This window comes from Echeneis naucrates, chromosome 15 (genome assembly GCF_900963305.1).
Source record: "Echeneis naucrates chromosome 15, fEcheNa1.1, whole genome shotgun sequence".
Lineage (NCBI taxonomy): Eukaryota > Metazoa > Chordata > Actinopteri > Carangiformes > Echeneidae > Echeneis > Echeneis naucrates.
Window position 1 is genome coordinate 10,904,484 of NC_042525.1, and position 25,994 is coordinate 10,930,477.

The following is a 25,994-nucleotide window of genomic DNA, read 5'->3' on the forward strand; positions in this document are numbered from 1 at the left end:
ATTAAACCTGTACAATTTAAATGTCCTCCAAAGTCAGAGCCCACACAGCTCAGGCAGACAAGTGCCAGCACCAGGCCAAAAGCTTCCACCTGTACAAATTGATACGTGTATGTATTTTGACTGATACAGTAAAAGTGATGTATATTATGTTATCGGATTAGAAATCTCCCCTTTGGTTTTATTTGGAGGCCGGGGGCCTCATGTTATTCAGCCTGCAGTCATATTTAAAAGTAGGCTATATCTAAAAACCAGCATGTAAACAACAAAATGATAACTAGAAATGTGTTAAAATGCTTTGGGACGAGAATCCAGGACATGTGTTTACATTACAGATATGTGTGCTCAGTGGATCGACACCAACTGTATTTATTCAGTACCTACCAGAGAAGACATTCATTTACAGAGAAACAAAACAACCGAAAAAAAAAAAGAAATCCAATGAAATTACAACATATTGAAATATTTTCTGCAGAATAATTTTTGCTTACATATGTGTTGATATGCGTATACAGGTATGAATGAGAAAACAGAGACACAGGACAGAGTACCACAACCAATTCCCACCCTTGATGATCACACACAAAAAGTATATGGGCATAAAAACAAGTTTCAAAAAATTATGGTACAAATGATTTCCAGCCTTTTCTTATTTAGAATCCAGAAAGCTAAGCTCTTAAAACTTAAGTGCAAGTGCAATCAAACAAGTTTCTAAAAGCTCTTTTACCATCTGTGAGTTCAAGTTGTGATCAGTTTAAGCGTTACTTCTTGGAACCACACTTCAGACTGGGATTATGTATGCTTTTCCACAGTACATATATTTGACCTGGAGAAAACTCGTGAACCAAAAGTACCTCTTTATACAAGCAAGGATCATATGGAAGAAACTTTTTGGGGCCCATCCTCAGTCCAAAAACCTTAATGCCCATATGATGAGCAGGCTTGAGTTCAGCTTTGGCCAGACACATCCCCATGTAAACGTCTTCCATGGGGAGAAGAGGAATAGACTGGGACATCTTATGTATGGTCAAAGCTGTGTAGGCAGACTGGATGTAGCCTCCGCCACTACAGTAAATGGGGTATTTGTTTGACTCATACATCTGCACTGGAATAAAATACTTGCTCTGTGAATTTCTAATAGGTACTCCAGACATCAGAGAGCCAATATAGAGGTGCTTTCCTCCATCGTTGTCTTTGAGGCTTTGGAGATATTGAACTATGTTGTCTGTGTTGGCAAACACATCGTCATCAGTGTGCAGCATAAAGCGGAAATTCTGACAGTTTTTCTCCATCCAGTCAAGGAATAGGACCTGTTTCAATGTGAGGTTGAGATAGGTGTCTTCGAAGTCGAACTGGAGAATGTCATTGTATTGCTGATGCTCCAGTTTGAGGAGTTCCTGTTTCTCAAAATTAGTACTGTGCTTTCCTGTGATGAAGATCTGTCGGATCCACACACCATTGTATAACCTCTCTTCAGCCCAGGTTTTGCGCAGAACCTCTCGACGATCATAGTTCAGGGAAGCACTTTTAATGGCCAGCAAAAGGAAAATTTTTTCAGATTTACCAGGCTCTCCACATTTGCCAGGGAGGTCCAGTAGCACGGGAAAATTACGACAGTGTCGATAGTAGAAAATGTCCTTAATGCCCGAAGGAAAAGAGCTAAAGCCTGGCATATTGGCTGCAGACAGGTTTTGTTGGCATATGTAGGAGTTATTTTTGGGGAGTGGCTTTTTTTGATTGTGATCCTTTTTCATGTTTTGTTGTGAGAATTTGATGTTGTTGAAAGAAGAATCCAATTGGAGGTTAACAGCAATCAGAAGAGCTACCGTCAGCAGGGCAGCCATTATGGTGAGGGCTGTGCGTTTCAAACATCTGCAGTAAAAAGAGTCCAGACATTTATTAATATCTTGAGTAGTAAACGGAAATTAAAGTTCTGTGGGAGTTAAAAGAATTTTGCGGGTTTTGCAGGTGTAGTGGAGAAGTTAGATGTTCAAAATATCTACTGTTCCAGTCTTTCTTGCTCTTCCGGAATACATAAGTTGTTTTGAGATAGCTCTATCTGCCTTCTGGTAAATTTAAGTACATATCAGGTGATTTGAGATTATTCTAACATTGCTTATTGGTGTTATTGGTGTTTGAAAGAAATAAAATCAGGATTTGTTTTCTGTAAGTCAACTGACAACTGGCTTGTTCAGCTATTTGATTCAAACTGTTAACAGACGTTATTTCTATATTTTTCTTTTGCTACATAAAAACCGAAAAAACAAAACAAAACCAAAGCAAAACAATTGCGCAAAACATCATCCATTGTGCTGACAGTACCAGACAAGACTAAAGACTTTCCAGGCTAACCTTAGTAGAATAAAAGAGGTGATTAGAAAAAGAAGTAATGGAATAAAAATAGTCGGACGTACATAAGCGATTTGATGGTTCTCTTTAAGAAAATCACTCAATTACACATTCAGTGCAAGACCGATATCATGTACTAACTGATGAACAAATAACATTCACATTTGTTTCCTGTATCTCTAACATAACTGCGTAAAAGTATAAGTGACAATAATTTACAAAAAATATGAATCCACAGAAACACGCAGCACATCATAGATCCAAACAAAATTTTAAAATAGTTACCTGAGAATCATGGTAGATTGACAAGAGCACGTAGTGTGTATCCAGTCTTCAGTAGTGATTGTGCTGAAGTTCTTGCAGCAGACTGCTTTTGTAAAAGGTATAATGAAACATGTAGTTATGGGTATTTTCAGTTCCAGTTTTTCTTGCCCTTCTAAGACTAAGAAGCACCTCAGGCAACTCTGAATTTTAATGGAGTCTTAGGGCATGCAAATGAATTCTGACGTCTTCACATTTTTTGTCTGACAAACAGCATTCCTCTTTTACAAAGTTCTGTTCATTTCTGACTTTCTGTTGACTTTCTCTGCTGAACAGATAACATTCAGCTTTTTTTCCTACACACACGTCAAAACACAGGACACATATTATGTGTAGGAACATGTAAATCCACAGAAAAATGCAGCACATAAATAGTGTGTCCGTTCCAGTGTTCACACATCGAACATACACTGAACTAAAAACCAAACTTTGAACATTATGGTGGCCAAAGGGAAAGTCAGAATATTAAATGACTGTAGGAAGAAGATTAAAGCATTAAAAATATCATTGTCATAGTGAACATGTTGTCATTTAGCATGGCTGTAGACTTGTTTAGCTGCAGAGTTTGGTTTTGTCATCATCACAATTTCTGTGATTATCCTGCAAAAATCAATGAGTGCATCAGGTGCAATTGGGTTGATTAAGCTGATGGTTGGGGTCGATTGCATCATCCATCTCCTGCTCTGGGGAGCTCCCAGAGGCCACTGAACACAGGACATGGACTTTCCCCTGGGATGGAAGCTGGAGGTGACGGTTGACTGGGATGTTTCCAGAAGGGAAGACGAAGAAGAAGAAAAAAAAAAAAAATCTCATTATCTATGATCTAAGCAACTGAAAATGCTTATCCGGTTTTAGAGAGGAAAGAAGCAAACCTTTGTCTTTTGTCCACACTGTTCAAGTGTGACTTCCTTTCACAGACTCATGGCACTCAAACCAGAGTGCGTGGCAACTTATCCTGTGCACATTGTCGGGGGACGATGATTTCAAAAGAGATGACGGGCCTTGGTTGAACTTCAGTTTGTAGCACCTCTTGACTGAACATGATCACAGACTAACCCATAACAACCTGTTCAATTTAAGTTGTTTACTGTTGAATAAATTATCATTTCATGGCACTAGTTATATTCTGAGTGCTTGGTCATGCTCCCTCTATCTAATTAGCACACTGCTAGACAGTTTGCTCTCCTTTGCTGCACGCTCTTTCTGTGATAAACTGCTCACAGAATGAAGATTGCATTTCGAACTAGTAATCCAAATTGTTGCGGATTGCCAACATATTTGTAAATACCACTATTGTAAATCCCCCGCGCCATGCACCAAGATGGAAATGCATGAGGTCTGTTTCAAACCTCAGGGCACGCACAATTGCTCTGGCTCTTTGTTTTTGAGGGAAATTATTTTGGGAAAACTTATGGTAACAGCGATCTGTTCTGGAAATGACTGGTGTGTGAAAAGGAACTGGGCTCTTACCTGTCATTATTTCTTGTGATAGCCAGAAGTGCATGAACATGGTGACATCATGTAGATATTTGTCATTTATAAAGCCAAAGGACCACAAGTTGCTGTACAATGCAACTTTGAAAGAGCCTTACTGTTATCCTTGTAGTAAAGTAAACAAAGACCTTAGGCACTCACATGTAATCAGCTGAAGGCATTTATTTTTCAATGTGAAAAACTTGAAATCTGCTGGCTTCCTGGTGACCCCAGATAATAATGAGTTTATTTGACCCCTGTTGACAACAAGTCAAGCTAAAGCAGTGCCATGTTGTCTTTGATAATGAGCCTCTTTTTTTTTGTGCTTCTTTCACTAGGTGTACCTGATCAACGTCACTTACTCTGACTCCACTTCCCACATCATCTACAGGAGATACAGCAAATTCTTTGACCTACAGGTACATGATATGGATAAAAAAAAAACACACACACTTTCACAGTGTTTCTTGATGATTGCAGTAAAGCTTTAAGTTGTATGTAAAGAATGTCCTTTTACTCACGTTAAACTGTATGAGCTCAGTTTGACCCTTTAGTCCTTCTGTTCAGTTGCTGGAAGGCTCCTTCATGAATGGTCTCATTTAAGATTCCTGCAGTCAGCTTGTAAATAGGGAAATGGGGGAAATCCAGTCAGCAGATGCAGGAAGAAAACATGAGCTCAGCCAGAATGCAGAGTACAGCATGGAGCAAAGATGTGCCTCAGAATTATTTGAGGCATCCGCTGACAATGACTGAAGTTACACTTGAACTACTCAGAGGTGAGCTGTCTGTGCTACAGCTATGTTAGAAAACTAACAGCTCTAGACAGCCTAAACAACAGTGAGGGGTTTAAACCTAAATCCACATCTTATCAAGCATCTTGTTGTAAAAAACAAAACAAAACTCTGTTCTGCCTTTTCCCTGATAACCCCATTCTGCCCAACCACACTTTACAGGGCTGTGGCTCTGGTGGGCTGACCATGTTGTAGGCAACAGAGGAAACCCTTTGTTCTCAGGTCCCTTGCCAGGATAGCCAGGAAAATCTGCCCTGGTCTGTTTGATGGAAACTTCTCTTGCTTCTCTCCTGTCTCTGTAAACATTAGTCTTGTCCATAGAGCCCTGCTGGTAATTTATGAAGAACAACAGTCTGCAGCTGTTTATACAAAACGGGTGTGGATAGTGTGTTTTATTTATCCCAAACAAAGTCACACAGGTGAAAGCTGAAGAATCCGTGAGAGGATGAAAGAACGATTAGTTCTTTATTGAGCAGGTGTACAAGAAGGACAACAGCAACTTCTTACTGCTAGATGGGACAACAATGACAGGTGATTCTAAGTATTGTTGTAGAAATCAATTTAGACAGTGTGATTTGCAGCAAGCTTCCCACAGAGGAAGGATGTTACTTAAGCGATGCAAGGACCAATCCCAGAGTGCACTCAATGAAATAAGGAGGAAATTGTGGTCAGGAAAGGGTTGGGGGTTGGGGTATTTAACAATTTTGGAGCTTGTATTCACAGATTGTGAGAGATGTGCTCAGCTTTTTCTCTGCTGCATATTTCCTTAATATCTCAATATTGTTGAGCAGTTTCATAACAGCTTACGTCTGTTTTAAAGTATTTGTCTATTTTCTAGGCGCAAACTGAACATGTCTCTGTAGCCCACTTGTATGTTTTATGTACACTGGTGACTGACAGAGAAAGAAAATCGTGTTTTACACCTTTAGCCTGACAAATGTGAGCATTCCCTCATCTGACAACCGTTAATTCAGAGTGAAAAGCTAAGTAAAGTCACAAAGTAAGAAACACCCTTTAAGCAGTGGCCAGTTGTTCTCATTTCTGTTGAACATCAGGCAGCAAAGCACAGCTGCTCATAATAAACACACATCAACAACAGGCTACTTTGCTGTTTGTCTCCTAAAGTGCACTTATTGCTAACATTTCAAGATTCTGCAGTGCACTCAGCATAAATCAGAACTACTGCACTGGGTAACAATTATCATGAATCATGAATCAGGATTAGTTTTTTTTTTTTTTTGTTTGTTTGTTTTTTTTTTCTATGTCCAATCTTTGTCTTTTCTGCTGATTTAAAGTGAGGTGTTCTTTATTAGGAGTATGCAGTTATGCGGTTAAGCAAATTGATTCCTTGGTTTGAGATACATTTGTTTCCGTGCTAAATGCTGCTGCATCCGAATTCCACAAAATTACTGCTATCTGTTGTTTCTCTGTATCAAAGTGAAATGTTTTTGACACGCATATGTTTAACCTAAGCAGAATTGGTCAGCATCTGAAATCCACAAAATAACTGCTATCTGTTGTTTCTCTATATCAAAGTGAAATGTTTTTGACACGCATATGTTTAACCTGAGCAGAATTGGTCAGTGTCACACAGTGTTTACTGTCAGACAGAGGCCCTCCACTCCCTTTAACCACAGCAGAGTACATGGGCCGTAGCATTCCGCAGGGGGATTGCGGAGTGTGCAAGCTGGCCTTGTTTCCTTTTTGGACAGAAACTTCTCCAAAAATCCTCTATTCATTATTTTTGGCTTGGGGAATTGGATCAAGGTCAGCTCGGCCCTGTCCACATTGTAATTTGTCTGGCCTACATTCCTGATATAAGATTGAACTTTAACAAGACAGTCAGCATCATTAAACACTTTTGATTTAGCTTTGCATTATGCCAATAAAACATTGTCAAATCGCTTTAAAAAAATATGTAAACATTGATTGTTGCAATTATTTTTAACATACATATCATGTGACATCAATATATGTATCGGTTAGGTTGAACTGCAGTTAAAACCTGAAAAATTGTTCTCTCGTATACATCAAAACTGGTGAATTCTCACATTTCAGAAGCTCGATTTGCATTTTTGCATAAAAATGGCTAATTGATCATGGAAAAAAATATATATATTTTGAGCCGATAATTCACTAAAGGCATTTGTTAGTGTTTGTGCAGCTTCATTTGAAGCCAAAATGGTTTCATCCAACTATATATATATATAAATATATATATATGCTGATATTGATGACAATGCAGCCTCTGTACCCACATGCACAAAATGGGTTTCTGTCCAAGTAAATCAGAGACTGTCTTGGACAAAGAAGGCAGTTTCACTGTAATTGTATTGTGGTAAACAACTGTGTAGTAAATGTCAAAATACAACCCAAAGATAGAGTCAGACTGTTTTCCCACTCAAACATTCTTCCAAACACCCTGAGTGAGATTCCTCTTTAGTTTCTTTGTCTGCCCAACAGTGCAGCGCTTCTTTATTCTGCCCCCACCCCTCCCTCAAGTGTAATTTACTTGAAATGCTTCACATGATTATGATTCTAGCTGAGAGAAGCTGCTTGAGTTTTTGCTGTCATAATAATCCTTGGCCACAATGTCAAAACTGCAAAACAGAGTTATGTTTGATGACTGAGTGTCTGCTTATTGCACTCTCTTCCACTGGCCTTTATTCACAGCACTAATTATCCAGAGATAATGATAACGTTTTAACATCAACATCACCTGTTTCTACACGCATGTGTTAATTTTTTTTCGTGGAAACAGTTGCGTATTAAGCTAACTTTGTAGATACATGCTTAGAGTAAATGCAACATATATATGAAATGTGAGCAGTGTGTTTCTCTCTTGGGCTCCAGCTTGTTGGGCTGTAGCTGTAGAAACAGCTGCTTTTAAATCTGTCCCCCGGAGTTTTGAGTCTATCTAGGCAGCTTTCCAAGGCTGACGCCACCAGGGCTACTCAGAGACGCCTCTCTGTCACTCAGAGAGGTTTCTGAAGATGTTGAGTGAACATCTCCATCTTAGAAGAAGGAGGTTGATAACATTATGAATGCACAGTTGCAATGGTTCTATTAAAAAAAAACAAAAACAAAACATGAATACATGGAATGCAGTCTGATTTGTTGTCATGACATGACATTTTAAAATGATTGTTGCCAATAGAATTCATGGTGGTGATAGTTTTCAATCTATACAGTCCCTGTCACGGGGACCCCATGATTTATTGTTATTGCAGCAGAATAATAATAATAAAATACTGTCATATAAATCTCTAACATGAATTAATGTGTATGATGTATTTTTTTTCCAATAAATGAATAAATTCATAATTAAATTAAAAGCCACAAGAAATCACAACTCTAGTTTTTATATAGGTTTGATGTCTTGCTGTTTTCATTTTAACAGCATAAAACTCTGATTCTTGTGAGGTCAAAAATCTTACCGTGATATGGTTCACCACAGGAGAGGGTTATGAGATGCCCTGAGAGAAGTCTAGGGATTTAGCAAAGACAGCAAAGAAAAGAAAGAACCACACGAAAAGAAACCAAACCACCTCTTACTGGAGAGTTCCTACAAACAACTCCTACAGGCCTAGACAGAGGGGATCCAACTTTACTTGATTCTGTTTGTCCACCTGGTTCTTTTTGGCTTAGTCTAGACTGCGACTCTTCTCCTGGTCTCCTCCTCAGCTGGAGTGTGCTTTAGCTTGACCCCCCCCCCCCCCCCCCCCCCCCCCAAATCTTTGCTGTTCAGCAGAGCACATTCGGAGCACAGTTAGGCAGAATGAACCAGATGGGGCTGCATCTGGATTTTGAAGGGTGCTGTTAACGTGAGATGCTCTCACGTGCCACCGTGGTGTTCCTGTGATGTATTTAAAGTGGGAACTGAAAATATCTGACTGTGATTCACAGCTGTTACATATTTGCCTTCCATGCTTTTGTCAACAAAACATGTCAGATACAACACAGGACACGTGCACCCTGTAATTTTAATGCTGAAACATTCTGCTTCACCGACAGCAAATAGCCGCATGCTACCATGGTAAAACACTTGACACAGAATGGTTTATAGCTATTTCCTCTGTTGGTTTAGTCCTGGGCTGTATCTTACAGTAGGTTAATCCTATAAATGGGCAGGCATGTGAAGTGTAGACATCAGAATGTTAATGATCTCCTTAAGCTGGACTTGTTTTAAATCTTATTTTCATGTTTTCAGAATATATATGAGTGATGTAACCTTGTCTGCTGCTCAATGGATAAAAGAAGCTGTTTCAGGAGACAGTAGCGTCTCAGACACGATATAATTACATCCTCTGTTGAAGTCATGTAATGTGACAATGAGGCCGGCTGTTCCCGGACAGTTTACCACCCCCTTTTCTTTAGTTTCTATTCTCATCTCAGAATTCTCGCTTTCAAATTTTATCTGATCCACTTATTGTCAGACAGAACTTGAATGATTACTTGCCATTGATTTTGAAATATATCTTTTTTTGTGGCAATCACAAAAGCATGTTCTGACTTATTTTGAACAATTCATGCTTGTGTCACTTTCTTACTGTTCCCCTACCATTTTGCAGATGCGGATCCTCGACAAGTTTCCAATTGAAGGAGGACAGAAGGACCCCAAAAAGAGGATTATTCCTTTTTTGCCAGGTAACTAACACAATGCAGCACAGAGCACACAACACTCCAATTGCATTCATTTTAGATTTTTCCAAGAGAGAAATAAAAACGGCCTTCAGAGATTTTCATGCACAGCCACTGTTTGTTATTACTCCTACACACTCCATTACATGGCCCACTACATTGCCACGTCCAGGCCAAATCAATTTGCGGTCTGTCTTGTCAGGAAGAGGCTAGGAGAGAGGGGTTTGTCTGGTCAGATAAAGTCACCGTGGGCCAGAGCAGTGAAGAGATCCTTTGTAAACTAAGCTGTCATACTGTGCAAGTCCAACCGGCTTCCACAAAGTTTTACAATTTGTGGCTTTGTCTGCAAGCATGCAGCTGATGTTAGCTGTCAGTCTCAGGGAGGATTAACAGAGCGGAAATGTTCAAAAGCCTGTTGTGTATATTTATGAATTAGAAAACCTAGGGTTTGTCTTTTTTGCACAGTCAATGCTGAATCTTTAAATATGTATATGTATATAAGTATTTGGTATTTTCAGTTCTATTTATTTTGCATGTCATGTCAAAGGATGGAAAACAAGTTTCTTTTCTAGAGATTGATAATTTAGGAAAAACGAGTCCTACCAAACAACAAATGGATGCATATACATATGAATGTACATACAAAAAACTGTATATAGACAAGTAAGATAAAGGGCCATAAGCTGAAGAAAAGATGAGAACTTTATACGAATACAATAAATTATAATGGATAAATGGAGACAATTGACTGGGAGTGTTCAGGACAAACAAATATTCGCCATTTTATATGTATGTTTGATTGTTTGAGTTTTCAATTGTTCTTTTTGAACGATGGAATGTACGTTCAATGACAGCACTCCATTTTTCCTCAGGCAAAGTCTTATTCCGACGAAGTCACATCAGAGACGTAGCTGTCAGAAGACTGAAGCACCTGGACAATTACTGCAAAGTAAGACAAAGACTGTGTGTCTCATAACGTTCCAAAAGATGGAATGTACGTTCAATGACAGCACTCCATTTTTCCTCAGGCAAAGTCTTATTCCGACAAAGTCACATCAGAGGCGTTATGTTTCTGACTTATGTGTGGTTGGAATTTTACTTTATGCAAGTCACTGCTGCACTTCCTGAACATATGCAGCAGTATTTTCAAGGCATGTCTCAACATTTATCTCTTCCACCAGCCTCAACAGGAAAACAACTGTTCTATCTGTACTGGTCATTTCCTGTCACCAATGTAAATAGCCTATGAAGGAAATGAGGGAAACAGGGGCACACAGAGGTAAAAAAAGAATCCAAAGAATAGGAATGAATCAGCAGGCTTTAAGTCCACCAGGGAGTGTGGCCACCTACCTGACCTTCTTATATTAATTCGTTCAGAGAAGGGAATGTAGGGCAGGTGCGTTGCCAAGTGTGGCAACAGGATTTGCTGTGAAGACAAGTAGCTTGAGAACCGAAAAGTACTTCATTTAAAATGTCTATGCAGCTGAGACAAGCAGCTGTCGCAGTATATCACCTCTGGGTGTTCCTTTGTTTTAACCCTCACTCATAGCTCAGATCCTTCTTCCTTCCTCTCCACACCCTCCCCATCTCTGTGTGGTTTATTCACTCAGCACAATGATTAAGTGTAACTAAGTGGTTGTGCATTGTCATTCAAACCAACAGTGCTTAAAAATAAGCACCTCCAACATTTTGAATGTGTTTTCACACAGTGGCTTTCTCCCTCTCTCCGCACCCACAGGCTCTGATGAAGCTTCCCTCCCACATTTCCCAAAGTGAAGAGGTCCTGAAGTTCTTTGAGACCAAATCAGAGGACCTCAACCCTCCCATAGAGTGAGTAACTGTCGTTGCTTACTTCATGGAGTATGTACTGAATTAGTTTCTGTTATATGAGTTGTTAGACACCAAACATTGCCCTCTGGTGGGTTCTAAGAACAACCAACAGCAGCAGAGTCTGTATTTGTGCGGACAGATAACAGCCCATCTTAATCCAGGGGATTTGCTGTGTCTCACAGATGATTGATTGATGCTTGCTGAGAGGCACTGTGTTTTAGTAATAATGATTTCTGGGCAGTGACACCTGATCCCAGAACAAATTCGTGAGGATGAATGGTTTCATGTGAAAATAGCTGAGTCTGTCATGTCTCAGAGCAGATGAGGCTCTCAGGCTAGTCATTTGTCATACTCAGTTCAAAGTCAAGAGTGGGAGTAATTGCAGACTAGCTGCTGAATGACTTTGTTTTAATTCTCTTTCCTTCTCTTTCCTTTTGATTCTTGTTCCACTGAAATGCACCAGTGGCACTATGTTTCTCACAACATATGATTTTTAAACTCAACAAATGCTGTCCATACACTTCCTGACGCGGTGAAGTAATCTCTTGAGTGCTCTCTCCAAAACCACCAGGACCACTACCTCTAACCCTGCATACCCTTACATCCTAATCCCACTTCAAAGGCAGATCCTCCTCCAGACACACAGACAGTCCAGTCCAGGTTAACTGACACACTGAGGTCTAAAAGCCATGCCACCCAAGTACTTAGTTCACCCCTGGGCAATCTGGACCATTTCAAAATGATTTGTGCAATGTAAGAATGCAGAAAAGATAATGTTATGGCTTTGTAAAATCCCTCACTGTGTGAGCTATGTTGAAGAAACATTTATTGTTAAACTGTTAAAGTCAAGTAAACCATCAACTTGTGTTTCAGCTGAACTGAAGAATAATTTCAGGACATTTTTTCTGTTACAGTGATAAATTACCCGGGCACTCACATGACAATCACATTTTCCAGTCATAAAATGATAATTAAATTTGCAAACCAAACAAAAAAGAAGGCAAAATGAATCAAATCCTCACACAGAGTAGATAAAACTATGTATCAATGAACAGAATATTTTAATAAACAGCCACATTACAGATGTTCAGATTTCTTTAACTGTTTCTGCCTTGTTGCCGTTGTCTCACCATGTCCTCAACACTACTGACATCTAAAGGTAAACAGCTGACATTGCATATAAAAAAAACCCCAAAACAAAACAAAACTGAATGAATGTGATATTGATCAATCACAAGAGGGAGCCATACAATAGGCTTGACTCACCGAGTGAAAACGTGTCACAAAACACCAACATGAGGCAATGGTTTGCGTGTTTGTTTGTCGTTTCACTGAAACTATTAATGGCTGATTTGCTGTTCGGTACAGTAATGTAGACAGACATGCACATGACAAAAGCAAACAACTATTAGCTTTATTTTAATGTCTCGACCAGCTTTATTAGATTTATACTGACATATATATAACTACACTGATGTGTTGCCAATAAGCACTTTTGCAAAAGGTAGTGAAACATGGCTTGTTTTGCGACTACTCAGTTGTTGAAACTGTTGCATCCTAAGGAGTAAACTTCTTATTTATCAGACACCTCACAGTCTGAAGTGAGTGGTTTGAATCTTAGAGGATCTAATCTTAAATTATGACATCCCCTTTTAAATAGGTTTCAGATGTCAAAACATATATATATATAGATATATATATATTCAAGAAAATAGACATGCTAATAAATTTTGATATTAAATTATGTAATTTAATCTTGCTCAACACCTCAAATTGCTGTTATGGTGTTATTTATGACAGGGTATGCTTAGAGAATAGTTAATTACAGAGTTAGCAGAGTTATTATAGATTCTCTGGGTGATGTATGAATGCTGCTGGCATTATTATTGCCAGATATTAAATTCTAATTAAAGGGTTTTACTCTTTCTTTCAACACTGCAGCATTAGTATTGACAACTATATAGATTTTGTGTTGTTTACAACAAGCTTATGTGAGTTGTTATTTTGTTTTTTGTTTTGTTTCAACATCGGGTAGCTTTAAGGTGTTTCACTGTGATAATTTGTTTCATCATTGCTAGCCCATGTTTTTGCTTTGTCAGTGAAAAGAAACTTTCACTGCAGTATCTGTAAGTTGACTGCATTGTACTACATTATAGAGGCCAAGAAGTGAATTCAACCTTATTAATCCCAATGAGGAAGCTTGTCCTCTGCATTGGATACATCTTAACTGTTCATCTGTGTGCACCAACAGCACAGCGTTGTGAGACCATCTTCAGTTTTGAGGCGAGCAAACTAGGTCAATGACAATGATATGGGTATATATAATTCCAATGAGTGCATATATATTGTATATAGTCTTGTAATAAGTAATTCTTTGCATGCTGTTGGCAGATCTCCAGTTAAACTGCTTTTATTTATATTTTGTTTACATCTTCTTTGGCCTCCTGTGTGTTTCAGCCCTTACATTGATGTACTTTAACTTCTCATTACCCTGATGGTGCAACTTAATGAACCACTCGGAAAAACTTTAAGACTTTATCTTTACATCTAAACCTAATTATCTGAGCATAGGGGACCCAACAGAAAGTCCACTGTCTCAGAATACTAAACAAATCGAGCTTTGCCATCAGAGGTAAGTGGGCCTCCCCTGATAAAAATGAAAATATGAGTGCTTAATCATCCAGTCAGTTTAAGTTTGTCTCTTTTTGTCCTAAACATGTCTTCTAACTTTCTCACAAAATGATTGTAAAGTTGTTTCAGACTGTTGAATCCTACATATACATAGTTTTTACATCATTTACATCATTTCATCCATTAGCATCCAATCTTAGCTGACAGTGGGTGAATTCATGGTGCACCTTGCACACGTTGCCAGTCTATCGCAGGACCATCGTGTTGACAAACAACCAGTTTTGGTGACACTTACTTGTGGTCAATTTAGAGTCACAATTTAGATGCCACCCAAATTGCATCATAAATTGACCATATAAAACAATTACTTTCTAGGTCTGTGATCAAATGTTACAAAGGAGTAAGAGGAATTTCACTCCATTTTAGCTTCAGGCCCTGTAATCAGAAATGGCAAACAAATCCACCAGGACCAATATTACAGGAGAACATGAGACAGTTAGAAAATATTTGCAATACAGCTGTCAACTACATGCCATCCGTGCAGCGCAGAACTAAAGAGATAATATAAAATAAAATAAAGTTTAAAAAGTTTAAAATAAGTTTAAATGCCAAAATGTGTCTCTCTGAAGCAATGCAGTCCATCACTAATGTGAGAAGTGGGCATGGAGATGTGACAGTCATGGTAATATTAGCAGGGATACTATTACAGTCTTCAGTAGCGATGTTACAGTATTGACAGCAACAGAGGATAATACTGGACAGAGACCTTCAGAAAGACCCAGAGGCAGCTGTTGGAAAAAGAGAATAAACTACCGAACTGAATGACCTGAAACATGAGAGTCAAGACCTTGCGATATAAAAAACCTTGCCTTAAATCAACAAGAACACGGTATTCATTGCATTTCTGATTTATTTGATATTTGGGGATTGTATCTGTATTCTATTATTTGAACTCAAAATTCGATGATTTCTGGACAAATAAAAACTGCACAAGACAAAATTCTCTGAGGTATTTACTTGTGCATGTACTTACATCACATCACAGGATTCCTTGTTAACTGCACCACACCCTGCTGACTTCTGGAGGTCCACCTTGATGAATGAGAGTCAGTCAGTCATGAGGCACTGTGCTGAATTAAGCAAACAAGGAATTTGAACCAATATTGTAACGTTGAAATTAAGGAACTAAGACATGAAGGGCTCTGCAACAAAAGAGAAAACAAAAAAAACAACCCAAAAAGTATCATCAGTGACAACAAAGTCATACAATCTCTGCAGCTTTTTCCCTGACTTTGCAAAGTTCCTTGTATCAATGATCATAAATGCTACATGCGAACTCCAACTCTAAGCCTTGACCCTAAAATGTAATAATATTCCTTGTGGGAAGCTGCTTTTTGTCTCCAAAATGGAAGTCAGTGTGAGCACAACATGAATCATACATATGCATTATGCATTTTAAATTAGAGACCATACAGTTGTTTTAAAATCTTTTCTTTACAGCTTAAAGCTTAATTTTACATCAGTGTGTCACCACAGAGGAACTTATTCAGTTATTTGTGGTTGATACAACATAGTTTTCCCCTGACATCACTGTGGAATCGGGACCAAACAGAGCTTTTTTTTTTTTTTTTTTTTTGAGAACTTGAATAAGAAGCGTTGTTACCGTTCTTATTGATATACACACAAAATCTCCTGCTGCAGCTATTTGGCATGCAAACCAGAGCTCTGCTTTATCATAATGATTTCCTGTCCAATGGTATTGACCCGCTGACCCCCCGAGCTGGAGGTTGCTCTTGCAGAGGTTAATCTGAGGTCGGGTAGGAGAGTCTGCGTAATGTATACATGGAGCAGGGCAGACACTTGGCAGAGAAATGTTGGCAGAGGACTAATATCTCACACATTCCTCCTCAAATAGGCCCACCAACAAAGATTGAGGTGCAGTTATGTGTTAACAGATGGTTATTCTCAGCTTGACTTTAGGATGGGATCTCATGGGCTTGGATTTTTAATGACGTGTTTAGCTCATTCTGGCTAGGCGCATGTGAATGTGCATCCCTTGGCATAGACGTGTACCTCATGACACCCAAACCGTACTGATATAAACAGGATCTTATATACCTTCTGTGCCGCTGTTAATATTAGAATGTAGCACTTTAAACACAAAAACAATTAACAGTGTTTGCAAGCCATTTACTCTCTCATTTGATTTTAATGTTGAATGGAGGAAAGTGGAGAAAGCCAGAGTTTTGTGCTCAGTCTCCTCCTGGGAAGAGTATTATTCTAGCTTCAGGACATGGGTCATAAGCTTGCAGGGCAGGTCAAGCATCTACTTTATCCCCATCATTTCTTCCCAATGCTCTATAGTGCTTCTCTCAATTTCATCTCCGTCCCATCAGGATTTGGCAGAATCAATACAGAATTCATCATATTTATATTATTATTCATCAGATATTCTTCACATTTATGATGATAACTTCAACTCTTAATGTAAATTACCTGAAAACATGCTGTAGTTATCCACACATTATTTTTTTTTTTTTTTGTTATCAAAGAAATGTTCCCACTGGACACTTTTCTTTTCTTTTTTTCCATCCTAAAAACAATCTGTGAACTACTCCCAGTTCAGGGAACATGCATGTTGTTTGGATTTTAATACCCTTGAAATTTCGTCTCTCCAAGTAACAAGTTCAGAGTTGTCTCAACCGATCATGTGTTGTCTCTTTAGATTATGCTTTTTCTTTTTTCTTTTTTCAATAAACTGCAGCCCCATTTGTGTTGAGTCAGCATAAACATTTAACATTGTTTTGTTTTCTGCCTGTCGTATCTTATAGAAAGTTATGAGATTCATATTTCAGCTGCTTTGCAGTTATTTTTCCAGTATGCACATTACTTGAAGATCCAATATAAATATTGGTTTAACTGTGCCATCTAGTGTAATTGTGTATTCACATTCAAATTTGTCGTTTTATATTAAAGTTCGTATTTACTTCATGTTTCTAACTAAGCTGAACTGATCTGTAAGCTATTATGTGTTTGATTGGAAATGTCTCATAACTGATCTGTCTCATAGTTTTTCCTCCATCTGGAAACGCAGAAAACTTGTGCCAAAAATGACTTTCTCTTAAGTAACAGAGGGATGCAGTTATTGGTAAAAAATGTTTTCATTAAGCAAGGAGTGTTGCTTAACTTGAACTTTTTTATTGGCACTCACCAGATATTAACATACCGCAGCCTGATTTTTTTTTTTTTTGAATTGTCCTTTAAAGAAGACACAGCTCTACTACTTCTTTGTAGAATGATTTTCCCCAGATATAGTTCAAATGATTCGTTAACTTTTTCGTGTTAACTTGAATCAATGAAATATGGAGCTTATGAACAGCCTGGCCAATGTTGGACAAGGTTTATCCAAACATGTACCCATATCCATAACTGGCCATGGCTCCAGTCCTGCTGCTGGCCCCTCTGGAGAGCCAGGTGTCTGTTCCCATCTTCATCAAACCTCAGGTTCTCCTCTGTGTGCTCTCTCTGCAGCTCAGTGAACTAAATGTGTACAAGCAGTCTCCCATTGCTTCCAAAAAATGTGTGCCAAGCTTAGACATAAGGATCTGTTTGTACTGTTATGTATTTCCATAGTTTTGCTAACTTTTAACAGCATTAAGTGTGTGAGGTATCCTCGTTCATGTACCTGTATTACAGTACATGAAGCATGAGCACTGAAATTTTAACGGACGACCCTTAAATGTGTAATGTGTCCTCTGTTTGTTCAATTAACTTTCATCTAATGAAGGCATTTTTTGTCAAAATAAAACACGTTGGATTACTAATGATTTGCTGTGGCGGAACATCACTGCAGATTACATTTGTTTCAAAAAACACAAGAAGCTGGGTGCATATTTCTGAGGAATAAACCAAATATACAAGGGAAGGTTGTTGTTTGGAGCAGCAGCATAGGCACACAGACACTTACAGAAGATGTGCAGTTTGTGACCCTGATAGCACAGAACTGGTTCATTAACACAAAAGCTCATACAGTGTTTTGTTACAATCCAGACTTTGAAACTGAAAGAGGCTTTCACATCTAAACATGAATGGGACTTATCAAGAGGATTTGATACTGTTGTCAAGTAAATAAATACAGTTTTGTTAGACAGAAGCAGCTGCATCGCCCTTACATACACCCTGTTTGCCATCGTAGTATATTTTCTGAAAGATCTGATGATTTGCTCTGTTACTGTCCTTGACACACTTATTACTGTCCTCCACTCACCCGTACAGTATGCGTCCCACCCTGTCTCCCTCCCTCTGGTAGTGGGTCAAGTTCTGCATGCATTCTCAGCGAGGGTTTGGCTGGTATAGTGTGCCAAATGGAGTTGGACAGTCCCAGGCAGGGATTCAGCTGGTTACTGGATTGATCATCTTGTATTAATGCTCTGACCTCTCTTGCGCTCACAAATACTCACCATGGTTCTCTGGTGTTGCTTCTTTTCCAGAGAGTGTGGAGGCTCTGGCAAACGTAAATCAGGTAAGGATGTCAAATCTTTTTTCTTTTTTCTTTTTGTAACCTTTACCAGTAAAGTCTGACATTTTTTTTCCTATGCTTCATTCTTCTATGCGTATTGTTTTTGTCTCCTCCGAAGCCTACAGGTTGGAGAATGTAGAAAATCTTGCATTATGAAATTAACCTCACCTTTTTAACCAACTCACCCCCTTCACTTGAGGTTAACAGTTTGGGGGCACAGTGTTTAGTAGCACAACATTTAGGGCAAGCTGCATTCCGGGCTATGTAACTACGAGTAATCGATAGTAGATTGGCAAAAAATTGCGACTATTTAGACCATCAATGAAGGATACCAGTTTTTTTTTTGTGTTTTTTTTGGCAAATTGGTAAATATTCTCCAGCTACAGCTTTCCAAATGAGATGGTTTTCTGCATCTCCTTGTTACATGTGACAGTAAATTCAATATCTTTAGGAGTGTTGTTCAAATCTCAACATGGGCGATGAGAACGAATGTATGAATTAACAAGTCATTTAAATCAATTCATGAGATAATAAATAATCAAAGGAATTGTTCATTGCAGCAGTGATTTGGTTACCTAACACTTTTCCGTTATGATGAAATCACAGCACAGTGTAAGGTGAGAGACAGAGAGCACGTTTGTGCCTCTGTACTCTGTATTTACAATGCCTGTTGGCTTTTCTGTGCAGTTGGGGGAATTTAGCTCAACCTCAGCCTCTCTTACCTCAAGGGTCCCCCACAAGGCTCCATTTTAGGCCCTATCTTATTTCTGATCTATAGGCTGTTCCTGGGTTCAGTCTTCAAAAATACATCTTGCTTTTCATTGCTAGGCTGATGATTTTCTGATCTACTTCCCCCCAAAATCCACAGACAGTGTCTCTGTAAAGACACTGCTGGAATGCCTAAATAATATAAAATACTGGGTGGCTGGAAACTTTTTAAACTTAAATGAAAATGAGACCAAGATCATAATGTTTGGGTGTGATGACTGGATAGTATGGCAGATCTTCTTGGTCCACTAACACCAAACATCCGGTCATTGGTTAAAAAACCGTGGTGTGACCTTTGACACCAGATTTAAGTTTGACCAGCAGATTGTGAAATCCAGCTTCTTCTACTAAAGGATTTTATCTAAAGTTAAAAGCTATCCATCCCTCAGAGACCTGGAGCCTGTATTTCATTCTTTTATTAACACACGGCTGGATTACTGCAACTCACTTGATGCCGGCCTGGATTACACTTTGTTACATCGTTTGCAGCTAGTGCAGAATGCAGCGGCCCGCCTCCTCACTGAGACACGCAAGCATGATCACATCCCCAGCCTTAGCCTCAGTCCGCCAGCTCCCGGTCTCATTTAGGATTGATTTTAAGATTTTATTGTTTGTTTTTAAAGCTCTTAATGGGCTGACTGAGCTGCTACACATTCATGCTACAGGAACAACATTACGATCACCAAATCAGCTGCTTCGGACCGTACCCAAATCTTGACCAAAGACCAAAGGTGACCAAGCCTTTGGGGTGGCTGCTCCAAGGCCCTGGAACAGTCTGCCCTGGCACATCAGATCAACTGACTCCTTAGAGGTTATTGAATCCTCTTTAAAAACGCACCTCTTTTCTATGGCTTTTAATTGAGCTGGCACTTTCTGTATTTTATTTGTATAGTTATTTAATATTTGTATTTAATCCACTGCACTTTATTTTATATATGTATTTTATGGCAAGGGCTGCACAGCGGCATAGTGGTTAGCGTTGTCGCCCTGTAATAAGAAGGTCATGGGTTCAGTTCCCAGCCTCGGGCCTTTTTGTGCAGAGTTTGCATGTTCTCGTGCCTGCGTGGGTTTCCTCCGGGTACTCTGGTTTGGTCTGGTGAGTGTGAGTGGTTGTTTGTTTCTGTCTGTCTCTGTCTGTTGGCCCTGCAATGGACTGGTGACCTCTCCAGGATGTACCCCACCCTCACCCAATGTGAGCTGGGATTGGCTCCAGCAGCCAACACGACCTGGAAACGGAAAAATTGTAGAAGATTGGTAGATTTTATGGCATTTTAAGTTTGGTATTTTATTCCGTTTACCTTACATCTTATTTTTATTTTATTCCAAGTCCTTTACTGTTCTCCCAACCTTTGCAGCACTCCGGTCAGCTTTGTTTTTTTTTTTTTTTAAGTGCTCTGGAAATAAAGTTTGAGTTGAGTTGAGTTATATTTTGTGTGCACGTTGTGTGCGAGTGAGTGCTAGGAAGACAGGAAGGTTGAGTGACTCAGCTGAGAGTAGGGATACAGACATAGGAGGCAGCAGGAAAAGTATGACAGGAGTTTAGTGAACAGCTGTGCAAGTGTTGTGTATTTGAGTGTGGGGGCACTTGCATGCATGCAGTCTTAGAATATCCACATGCATTACTAAATTACATCTTAGTCCTGCCATCAGATGCAAAGCTGATGTCATACATATCTGTGGCATTCCTTCAGTTTGCCACAGATATGTATGACATTGCTGGGCAAATAAAGTGTTACTGAATGAACTGCAAATCAATTTTCTTTTTGCAATTCTGTCCAAGGAAAAGCTGTGCCCGAGTTGCCACCAAACAAAAAAAGAACCCAACCTAATTTTGCTATGTTCCATGGTATCGACACTTACATAACAGGGAATTCCAGCTACATTGTGAAATGGAAAAAAATTCTTAATTCAGTTGTATGTGTGTGCGTGTGTGTGTATATGTATCAATGTGTGTGCAGTAGCTTAAGTTGGGCCGTCCAAGATATTAGATTGGTTTCTAGTTAAATTCATATTGGCTGCCTGGAAAGTTTGTCATATAGTGTTTGTGCATTCACAGTCTCAGTTGTTTTATTCTTAAAATGCTTGGCTTGGTATTGACTGTATTGTACAGGTATTTTTGCTTAATGAACATTCAAATTCAATAGGAGGAAGTCGACCAGTGATGCCTGACGCTCATGATAAATAGCTATTCATTCAAGTCAATAAGGAGCACACAGTGAACAAACCCCCCAATCTTGATTTGTAAACCTTCACCATAGTCCCCATGCTCAACATTAATGGTTAACACAGCAGAAAGATCAATCTTTTTCTTCAAAAGTAGGACAACAGATAAAGTGCAATGAGTCTGTGGTGAATTTGTGCTGTAGCTGCATCTTATGGTTTCCATAATTACATGGTTCAGGTCTCCCTGAGAGAGTTTACTGAGCCCCTGCCCTTTCACCACAAAGCTGCACGCAGTTAGAGGTTGGAGTAAGAACTCTGTTTACCTGGCAAGCAGAAGAAATCGGAGGAATATCTCATGGTTACACACCCACAGATAATTGCCTTGTCTTCTTTTGATTGATAATGCATGATGGGGACCAGTGAAAATAACAGGGAACAGTGCTACATACTTTGGGATTTCATCTATATGTGTATTTTGTATGATTCTGGCTCATTTAATTCCTATTGCTCCCACTTCAACAGGTATTAATATGTAGCTGAAGTCTATATTATTAACATCGCATCATAGCCAGGCCACAATCTGCATAAGATTCGAGGAAAGACATATTGTATTCAGTCTAAAACATAATGGAGTTGTCAGGAGACAGTGCTGATAGTGAGCTTGACAACATAAATCAGTGTGACTGATGCTTTCGAACCCTGCCAAAGCCTGAAGGAAACTTTTTTGACAAGATAGTTGGGTGATGAAACACCAGGAAAAACAACGTGAATGTAAATGAGCTCTGTCATTAGTATCAGCTGCTTTTAAAGATATTTAACATCATGTTCTTCATTCCATCCTCAGAGCATTATTAATATTATTATTAATAATCTGTATTCAAAAAGGAAAGTGAAAAAGAGCAGAAGGCAGTTAAAAACTGAGTAGGAGAGCAAAAGAAGCAGAGTGCTTGGGGGTGTAGTGCATGTGAAAAGCAGCTGGATAGGAGAGGAGGTTTACGTGGCAAGTGGAAACCATTTCAGTGTTGCACATGGAGGGAGTGTGTTTATATGTGCAGACTTTTACTTGAGCTGCAGGGTCTCTGGGGGGCTGTAGGGTGTGCATGTGTGCACGAGGTTGTGTCTATCTGGGTGTTTACCATATTGTTTGTAGATATGCGTGTGCAGGCGTGCTCGCCGGGAGGAAAAGAGTTAATCCGTTCATGAGCGAGCTGGTGGGTGGGTCAAGTGATTTGCGTGTGTTTGTTTGTGTTTTCAAATGGTTAAGATTTGAAGCTGGCAAAGGAAATCATTAGGGCAAATGAGCACGTCCAAATCACTTTAACAACCGTACACGTTTTCATTAGCCTGTTTCTCAATGAACAGTGCTTGAGTACTGGGCTTTAGCAGATTCACTTCCCTCCAGATTCATGTACAATGAACCTCACAGTGCTAGAAAGATTCATTATGTGGATTAGACCAGGTTTAAATCTTTAAATATATTTTTTTAAACATTAAAGTGATTAATATTGCTATTGATTTCAGGGACACAGCTTTAACACATACAATAGAACCCTGTTGAGTTTTTTACCCCCCCTCCCCTCTTTTTTAAAATGACCACTTTGCTGGAGTTGGAGCCCCCGCTTGCCAACCCCCTGCTGCATCGAGCAGATCTAATACAGGCTCCTCTGTTTCTGATAAGTGGCCATTCGTCAAAGTGGACTCACACCCTAGAGGCAGCAATTAAGTTTCACGCTCATGACACCACAGTCAAGCCAGAATGTCCTTTACTGAATGAAAAAATAAAAAAGTATAGACAGAGACAGAGAGGCATGAGAGTAACCTTGTCCCTTTTTATTCATAAACCTGAAATTGCATAAGGTTTTAAAGCCGTCATTAAGTTTATTTCAGTTTATCTCTATTTATTGTCACACAACTTTGGAAATGCCTTGTATCATCAACATCCTGGGTGATGCTGTAATGTACCCTGTGGAGTTCCTGCCTACAGTGCTTTAATGTAGTCTATAGTAGATTGTAACATCCCCACAATTGTAACAACGTATCAGTATAGCAAAAAGGAGACTTGCTTGGATGCAAACATGGTTACAAGAAATATTGATTTCAAATCCTGTGACATGCTGGCTTTGATATTTTTATTCAAGGAAGGAGACATGCAATGCATGTTTTCATGAAATAGTGAATGCCATTTGTGTGCAACGAAGTGCCACACTTTTAAGAAAATGGACGTGAATTACCCAAAAGGATTAGCAGGTCAAGTGAAGATAATGAAACAGTTGAGCAGTTTTTAGTAGCTTTTTGAAGATTTTCTTACTGTAAAAATGATTTTGGAGAAGGTTTTTGCACTATTTGTTTGTGGTCTGCTCTTAACTCCCTCAGAGCCACATACTGATTCAATGACATGAGTACATCTGTACTACATTGAACAGCAGTCCTCTGTCCCTTTCTAATCCAACTGCACATCTGCTGCTGATGAGCCAAACAAAGGCATCGCACTTTGCCAAATTGTACTCCCCTCAACTCAGTTCCACTCTCATAAAGTTACCCCAGGGTTCAAAATATAACACTAAGACATAGTAGCCTGTGCCAACGGCACTATCAACCAGAAGGCTTGATCTTGAAAAGTTTCTCACAAAGAAAAAAGATCCAATTTCTTGGTATAAATGGGTAGACTATGCTCTCTGGTTTCCTCCTCTTGGTGATAAATTATTGCAAAGTTCCCAACTGTCATCATCTTTGGATGGAGCTGATGATGGTTGAGTGGGGTCGGAGGTAGGAGGGTGGATGGAGTTAGGACGCCTGGGAGTGCAAGGGTGGGAGCAGGAAACACATGTATAAATCTGAGTGAGGAGAGAGATAAACACAGAGAATTGCTAATCTGATGGCAGACTAGAAAATTTGTTTCCTTTTAAAGCTCATAAATACTTTAGATGTCCACTGTGCATGAACATACTCTATGATACACATATAAACATAGATGAAAGAGCATGCATAGTCTATAACAGTTCCCAATCTTTTTATGTCACAAGTACCTCGGTCTTAAAAGATGAACTCAGCTCCATCACTAAAATCACCCATACTGTATCAGTAAATGCCATTCAGCTAATGTTTTTCAACCATCTACCTATTACTTTGAGCTGTTGCCTCTGGGCATCAACTGTAGCCGTTTCATCCATTTCATGATTACTTTTTACGAATTTGACCCACACCTTTAAAAATGAATAAATGTCAAGCTATTTCTGCAATTCATCCACCAGCTTTCGGCAAGTATTCCAAAAATTTTGGAATAATAACCTCTTGCAATGTCCACCATTTCACCATTACGTTAGGCTGACAGTTTCAATGTCTTCTAATTTCGCAGTTATCAAACACCTTTTGATTTTAGTTGACTCTGTATGTAATAATGTTGTATCTGTTTTTACTGAAATCCTAAATCTTCATATTAGCTTAGCCCGCAGTCTTCCACACATCCTCAGGAACTGCCACTGTGCATGCTGGGGGGAAACCTCTGCTCTATAACTCTTACATAGCATATGAAATCACTTTCCACAGAGGGACTGACAGCGGTGCTCTTAAATCTTTTGATGTTGAGTTGATGCACTTCATCGAAACCTTGATTTGCACACAATCATTTATACAGCTCATTTCAGCTCTTGCATTGCATTTGAAATTATACCTATCACGTCTGAGGCTGTTTCGCCCTCATTTTTGTCACACATTCTCCTTGTTCTTTTCCCGCTGTTGCAAAACATTTCATTTCCTGAATGAGGCAGAAATATTAGCTTTGATTTTTCAGGCCCATTCAGTTTGATTAGAGATTGTTTACTCACCTCAGGTCGCAGATTTACTGTTCACTCACAGTAATAGTTGACTGTGTTTCTAAAACATTATTAAACATAGATTATGATTATATGAAGTTGTGATCTGATCTATTTTATGTTCAACTAGGCTGAAACTATATTGCTGGCAAATGTGTTGTTTCCTTTTTTTATAGGACAATGTACAACCAATAGTACTCATTTGAAATATGGTTCCTGACATTTCATTATTTTATTGCAACTTAAAGTTCACCTTTAAACCAAGGCACAAAATAAATTCACACCATTTGTGTCTGTTAATGTGAATGCAGTGATATTTAGTGATCATTAAAAAGTGAAGAGCAGTTAATGATCTGTAATTCTAGGCAAACCAAGGCCATCCCCTCTCTGCAGCCTTTAGCCTCTAATAGCTTTGAAAACGTATGTAAAATAAGCCGTAATGTAACATACTGTGAACATTCTGTGACGGTAAGAACATGGGTGAGTCATGTTATGTCAAAGGTAATTGACCTAAGCAGGTTAGTGCTGTTGCCCCTTAGCAAGAAGGGCATGGGCTTGATTCCCAGGCCTGGGTCCTTTCAGTGTGGCGTTTGCATGTTTTCCCGGTGCCTGCTTGGGTTTCCTCCCACCATCCAAAGACATGCATGTTTGGATTAATTGGTGACTCTAAATTGTCTGTAGGTCTGAGTGTGAGTGGTC

At 39.1% G+C, this 25,994-nt stretch overlaps 2 protein-coding genes across 6 annotated transcripts in view; one reads left to right on the forward strand and one right to left on the reverse strand.

The window, feature by feature from the left end:
- LOC115055188 (SH3 and PX domain-containing protein 2A-like) overlaps nt 1-25,994 on the forward strand; it is a 51,161-nt gene that overhangs the window by 1,777 nt on the left and 23,390 nt on the right. For 4 of the 5 annotated variants that reach the window (XM_029520751.1, XM_029520755.1, XM_029520750.1 and 1 more), the window contains 5 exons: nt 4,479-4,559; nt 9,503-9,578; nt 10,445-10,521; nt 11,311-11,402; nt 18,524-18,555. In XM_029520751.1, coding sequence (XP_029376611.1) covers nt 4,479-4,559; nt 9,503-9,578; nt 10,445-10,521; nt 11,311-11,402; nt 18,524-18,555 — 358 coding nt within the window. Of the gene's footprint in view, nt 1-4,478; nt 4,560-9,502; nt 9,579-10,444; nt 10,522-11,310; nt 11,403-14,809; nt 14,824-18,523; nt 18,556-23,530; nt 23,572-25,994 lie in introns of all 5 variants that reach the window. The other variant, XM_029520753.1, reaches the window with a different exon arrangement.
- LOC115055189 (acetylgalactosaminyl-O-glycosyl-glycoprotein beta-1,3-N-acetylglucosaminyltransferase-like) lies at nt 603-2,745 on the reverse strand. Its single transcript, XM_029520758.1, has 2 exons — nt 2,632-2,745; nt 603-1,869 (listed from the first exon to the last, which is right to left on the reverse strand). The coding sequence occupies exons 1-2, from the start codon at nt 2,640-2,642 to the stop codon at nt 759-761; spliced, it is 1,122 nt and encodes a 373-aa protein (XP_029376618.1). The 5' UTR covers nt 2,643-2,745; the 3' UTR covers nt 603-758.